At 33.0% G+C, this 6,817-nt stretch overlaps 1 protein-coding gene across 1 annotated transcript; it reads left to right on the top strand.

Moving 5' to 3' along the window:
• The first annotated feature begins 2,971 nt into the window (after positions 1-2,971).
• LOC123660149 (SPRY domain-containing protein 7) lies at positions 2,972-6,349 on the top strand. The gene is made up of 4 exons (XM_045595254.1): positions 2,972-3,171; positions 4,032-4,202; positions 5,656-5,985; positions 6,252-6,349. The coding sequence occupies exons 1-4, from the start codon at positions 3,069-3,071 to the stop codon at positions 6,347-6,349; spliced, it is 702 nt and encodes a 233-aa protein (XP_045451210.1). The 5' UTR covers positions 2,972-3,068.
• The last annotated feature ends 468 nt before the right edge of the window (positions 6,350-6,817 follow it).

Below are 6,817 nucleotides of genomic sequence, written 5' to 3'. Positions count from 1 at the left end.
ACTCCTATATCAGTCATTTGGACGTATATGCGAAAATTTAACAAAAGCTATTCTCCACCTTCCCATAACAACTCTGACTATTCTTGGATCTTTGATTTTCTCAAAAAATATACTCCAGATACTGTAGAGCCAGCCTTTAATCTTAATTCTTTCTGCCATATTCTTCCTAATCAAAATTTTATTATAAAATCTTTTACCATTGTCGAATTAAATTCTGCTATTTCATCCAGAAAAGACTCTACACCTGGCCTTGACTACATTTCATATAAAATGCTTAAACACCTGTCTTCTCAATCTAAACTAATTTTATTAAATATCCTGAATCTTCTTTGGGAGCATAATCTTATTCCTATGGATTGGAAGGTTGATTGTTTAGTACCTATCTTAAAACCCAACAAGGACAAGTTTAACTTTGATTCATATAGACCTATAGCATTGACTTCTTGCATGGGAAAAATATTTGAACAACTTTTAAAACAAAGATTGGAACATTTCATAGAGTCTAATCATATTTTACCTTCTAATCAGTTTGGTTTTAGAAGAGGCAGGTCTTCAAGGGAGAGCATTGCTCACTTACATCTTGATATTTATAATGCTATACAATCAAAGCAAGCTCTCGCTGGAGTTTTCTTCGATGTAGTTGGAGCCTTTAATAATGTTAACCATCATATTCTATCCACGGAATTAGCTGCGATTGGTTTACCTGTAAAAGTTATACAATGGATTTTTAATTTTTTGCACAGTAGGAAGGTATTTGTTAAGTATAATAATAGACTTATTGGTCCAAGGCTTTCTCATAAAGGTACATGTCAAGGTAGCATTTTGAGTCCATTGATTTTCACACTTTATATACATAGATTAAACTTAATTCTAGGCTCTCATATATACAATTTACAGTTTGCTGATGATTTGGTAGTCTATTGTTCTAGTAATAATATAACTACCCTAAATCTTAAGTTAAACGAAGCTTTAGTTAAATTAAATTCTTATTTTAATTATCTTGCATTGGACATTAGCTTTGAAAAGTCTAAAGTCATAGTTTTTAATAAAGTAGGGTCTGAAAGAATTAAAATAAACTATAATAATATATCTCTTCTTATCACAAATGAAGTTAAATTTTTAGGTGTTATATTCATGAATAACTTATCATGGAACAAATATGTAGACCACATAGTTGATAGAGCTCTTAAGGCTCTTAATATTTTAAAGTCTCTTGCAAAAACATATTGGGGTTCTGATCCAAAAATCCTTCTTACCCTATATAAATCTCTTGTACGCAGTCATTTTGAATATGGATTTCTATGTTTTTCTGCTAATGACAAGTTGGTTAACAAATTAAATATTATTCAAAATCACAGCCTGAGACTTATCACTGGCGCCATGAAAACAACCCCAATTAATTCGTTACAGGTCGAGTGCAACATTTCCCCTTTACACCTTAGATTTAAATATTTGAAATACTGTTTTTTGCTAAAACTGTTTTCCATTAGTAATCATCCTCTAATTAAAAAGCTTAATTACTTACATAGTGAATATCCTGTAAATGCTCCATTAACTTCTAATAACCCATTTATTCTCTTCGAATATTCATTCATGTTAAATCTAAATAACCAACACAAAATACACAGTTCTAGCAATTGGATGTGTTACGAAAAGGAGTTTGACTGTCTTATTAATCAAATCGATATTATTATTGACCATAAGCTAAAAGAGCGCCAGGAAGTTTACAACCTCATAGCACAATACTCTGATAAGTTCAAACAAGTTTACACAGATGGATCAAAAAATGATATAAATGTTTCCATGGCCTATTATGTACCTCATCTGAAGTTTGGCCAAGGCGTCAGATTGAAAAAGGAGATATCAATATTTACAGCTGAAGCTCTAGCAATTACTGCTGCCCTAGAATTCATTAAAAAACAAACTAATCAATATTGGCTGATCATTACTGACAGTATGAGCGTTCTAAAGGCTTTAGATAATTATCAATTCAGTGCTAATACAAACTTCATCATTTTAGAAATAAGACATCTCCTTTATCAACTATCCAGAAGAAACTACAACATCAAATTATTGTGGACACCTTCACATATAGGAGTAAGGGGAAATGAACATGTGGACTTTCTGGCACGTTCAATTGTTGACAGTGACAGCGGCAGCCCTGTTGATGAGAATGTTGCCGTACCATACACTGATCTATTAGTTGCTATTAAATCAAAAATCCTATCTGATTGGCGTGATCTTTGGCGACAAACCTTGTTAAGAAAAGGATCTTGGTATGCTCAGATAAATCAAGATATTGGAAAAAGTCCTTGGTTTACTAAATCGCATCAACATAGAAGCAGAAAATATTATACAATACTATGCCGCTTGAGATTTGGACATTGCAGATTTAATGCACATTTGAATCGTATGCGTATCATCTCATCGCCCGTTTGCCCACATTGCACCAACAACTCTACACAGTCTTTAGATCACATATTTTTTGAATGCTCCGCTTTTAATCTGGAACGCCTCTTATTTATAGCCAACTTGTTATCAACTTCTGGACCAAAAAATGTCCCGCGCAATACACAAGATTTATTGAGTAATTTGGATAACTATACTAGTATATTTGAATTTATTTGCAATACTATCAATGATATTTGAAACAGGATCAGGACCTTCATTCATCGGATGTGAAATTTTATTTTGATATTTCAGGCTTCGGCCTATTACAGACTTGGTTTCGACCTCGCCTATCACTTATAGACAAAGAAGAGTAGACGAAAATATGAAATTTCAGACTTGGTTTCGGCCTTACTCTACCAGTCATCGAATCAGAAGAACAATAAAGTTACTTCAGACTTGGCTCCGGCCTTTTGATATATCAGAACGAAACTTACAAATTCAGACTAGGCTGTATGGATTATAGTCCTTTGCCTTTCCCTATTGGGGATAAATTTTAAAACAACAACAATCATTCGTTCAAAACAATTCTAAGTAAATAAGGTGTTATAAAAAGAAAATACATTGACTTAATATTAAATTATTGATTCCATTTGTAAGGCCGTAGTAAACCAAACAAAATGTTTTGTTGTTTTAAAAACTGTGTCAATGGGTTTTCCCTAACTCAGACTGTACCGATACGTGTAAAGAGCAATCCAGTCCAGTTAGATACTTTGCATATGGGTAATGCTTATTTATATATCATAATTAAGAATATAAAATAAGTAAATGTATGGAATGTTTAAAAAACTGTAAGATAGAGTTGTTTTATTTTATCTAATGGAAATTATAACTACGTCAAATACGAAACCTTAGAGAGATTTTTTTTTTTCCATTAATGGGCATTATGTTATAAACTTATAACTAGAGATGAAACGGATATTCGGTAACTATCCGGTATCCTTGTTTTCACTATCCGGCCGGATACAGGATAGTAATTCAGTATTATCATCATTGGCTTTAGTTCGTCGATTGCAGACGATTTAGGCAGTGTCAGACAGACACTGTCGCCCACGACACTCTTCAGGAAAACGCAGTTGCCTAAACTCTGCGCCACCCTCTCGACCTCACTGGCTAGACCCACAGGAAAGACGAGTCGATACGTGTGAAGCCAGTTCGGCTGCAGGAGTCTTTCACATTTTAGAGCTATGTCGCGAATGCTTGACGGAGACCCCATTCCGGGTTTCAAATGAAGTTTTCCTTCTCCAGGACCTTGATGATTTGAGCCAAGTTTATCCCTTCATTTTAGCCTTTTCCTACCCCCGTGGGAAGAAAAGCAAGTGTCTGTGTGCGATACACCAAACAGCTAAGTTCCGCCGGATATCCGGCTGCTGGATATTCGGCTATCCGGCCACATGGTTGACCGAATATCTGGTATCTGGTATCCGGCCAAACTGCTATCCGTTTCATCACTGATTTTAACTACTGAGAACAAGACTATAATGAATAACACAATTACATACATATAATTTTATTTACTTAAAAATAATTTGAGTGTTGGTATTCCTTCTTTTCTCTTTTAACTTTTCTTTAATTTATTATAGGACATGAAGTAGTCGTAGTCAAAGGTGGCCAGCGAGTTTGTGGCTCTGGATGTGCGCTAGGTAATGCACCACTTGTACAAAATAAATCTTATTTTGAAGTTAAACTTCAACAAGGTGGTGTGTGGGCTGTTGGTGTTGCTACACGGGAAGCAGACCTTAATAGAGTGCATGGTAAGAATGATAGTTTTGTTAATTTTTTTCAAATATAGTACACATTTATAAAGTGAAAGATATAATTAGAATAGAAATGAATCAGTAATCTCTATTCATGTAAATAATCTGTATATTCATTCAATAAAATTAGAACTTATAAGTGTTTATCAGTATCAAGCAAGCTTAGATGACTATCAACAACACATAGAATGGAAAAAACTAGAAATACACGAGATAAAATTAAACTATTAATTAAAACCCATAGAATAATCTGATTTAATAATTGAAACTTATAACTTCCTTACATATTAACTCCACTTTAAATGATACCACAAGTTATGAAATATATTATTGATCAATCTTCATCAAACCTTATATGTATATTAATAATGTACGCATTATTTTGTTTGTTTGTTTACCAAAGAGACAACCATTATATGATTATTGTAGAAAAATAGCCTATTTTTGTGTTACTATGTTATATTTTCAACTAAAACTATACCTAGTAGACTTGATTGTAATATTCAAAGTAACATAGTTGCCTAGTACATAACTCCATTAAACAATAAGGATGCTTAGTTGTATAGAAATAAAGCTTATATAGCTGTATATTTGTATTAAGCTTATCTTAACCTAAGCCAAATTTATTTAACATTTCTCATGAATTGAATAATTTAATATTCTGTGGAGAATACAGTTGTGGGTCAATGTCAATAGAACTGTAGGTTGAGTGGATGACATAATGTTTAATTGCTAATCTGACTCAACATTATTAGCATTATTCGACGCACACTTTCATGACCATATTTGAAAAACGCATACTGTTGTAATTAGGTCAAATTGTGTATATGTACACTTGATTAATGGAATAATAATATTCTTTTTGTAATAATTTATATTAATAGATAATTGTTTAGTATGTTATCATAAAGGTAAAGCCTAGTTGGAATAAAACTAAAAAATTTTAGTATTTTTTTCACAGTGCACTGTTAAACTATACATTGTTTTTGTTGCACTGTTTATTCTGTACTCTTTCTGTAAATAAAATAAATTAAACAAATCGACAACAACCGCTCTGGTGTAATGGTGCGTGTGCTGTGTAGATGTCTAACCACCGGCGGTTCGTGTCTTGGAGGTTGGTGTCTGTCCTTATGGGTCTCCTCACTGTGCTTCGGAAAAACCTGATAGCAATCATTACTCATATTACAGTAGGATCATAGTAGAGTACATATCTGCTCACCTGCAGTGAAGCAGAGTTGGGGATTAAGCTCCAATCCTACATGGAGAAAGAGGCCTATGCCTAGCAGTGGGATATTATTGGCTGAATCGGGCAGCATAATTGCATACAGCCAGGCAATGTTGATTGAAAATCTATATTTGTAAAGTTGAATATCATTCTTTTCAAAGAAATAAAGAAGTACAAAAAATTCTTCAAAAAGTTGTTTTAAATTTTTGTATTTGTTGATTATAGGTGGTGTTGATAAAGAATCATGGTGTCTAAATAGCGATGGTACAGTTCGACATGACAATGTAGAGTTGTATCATCTCAAACCTGTTATACGGGAGTCACCTACATCGGAACTTATAGTCACAGCAGGATCTCCAAATAGTAATGAAAACCACAATGAAAATGAAAAACCAGAGAGTGAGAAGGGTGATGAGAATGCTGCGGTCGTGCCAGGGGAAGGTGATGTGATTGGAGTAGCATATGACCATGTGGAGCTAAACTTCTTCCTTAATGGTAAAAATATGGAAATCCCCATCAGGAATATTAAAGGCACAGTGTATCCAGCACTTTTTGGTACGTTGATAATAACCATTATTTTATTTCTTTGTGATTAAACTAGTATTTACTAGTTTGACTGTATGTATTTGTTTATGTCACTTTATCCACAAACAGACATAAGTATGACTAGACAATTGAGGCAGTTTTCAATGACCCTTTGTGAGTCTGAGTGCAATGTATATTTATTTGTACATTTATTACAGAAAAAAATATATGTTTCAATATTGTCTGGATGTTACCTTAAATATAAGCATTAAAGCAAGCTCAAATTTTTCTTTCAGTTGATGATGGTGCCATCTTGGACATAATATTAGACAACTTTAGATACCCGCCGCCTACAGGGTACGCGAAAATAATGGTTGAACAGTCCCTACTTTAACACGATGATATAGACTAAGAAGTTGCTTGTGTGTGCATATGAACTTTTCTGTATTCTCGCTATTATTGTGATCAATGTGTGCGTATGAATACTTTAAGACTGTTTTACTTGTATATTGCTTGTCTAAACTCATACTACTTAGTTCTTTAAGACACTCATATCCAGTAATTTATTATAAGTTTTTTTTTTTAAATTGGGTAACCGAAGTCAGTTCTTATAATATTGTAATCTACAAAATTAGTGTGGAACCTTATTTCAAACCACTAACTAATAATTGAATATTAAGTATTAACCTCATTTATAATTGCTAATATAATATAGTATTATTTTTGATAACATAGCTAGGTATTCACTTAAAATCAACAATCACTAATATGATGGAATGTAATATGTAATATGTGGGCTGTAGAGTATAGCTAGGATTTGGAAGTGATACTTAAAAAGTGATGAAGGATTTTTGTTGCTATA

Source organism: Melitaea cinxia, chromosome 2, assembly GCF_905220565.1.
Source record: "Melitaea cinxia chromosome 2, ilMelCinx1.1, whole genome shotgun sequence".
NCBI lineage: Eukaryota > Metazoa > Arthropoda > Insecta > Lepidoptera > Nymphalidae > Melitaea > Melitaea cinxia.
The sequence above is the reverse complement of the archived record's forward strand: the minus strand, read 5'-3'. Positions and strand labels throughout refer to the sequence as shown.

Excerpts from the sequence above, each read along its gene's own strand:
- LOC123660149 (XM_045595254.1), top strand. The coding sequence starts at position 3,069 with ATGTTTTGTTGTTTTAAAAACTGTGTCAATGGGTTTTCCCTAACTCAG. Across the intron at positions 4,203-5,655 it reads AGACCTTAATAGAGTGCATG|GTGGTGTTGATAAAGAATCA; the intron begins GTAAGAATGATA and ends TGTTGATTATAG. Across the intron at positions 5,986-6,251 it reads AGTGTATCCAGCACTTTTTG|TTGATGATGGTGCCATCTTG; the intron begins GTACGTTGATAA and ends TTTTTCTTTCAG.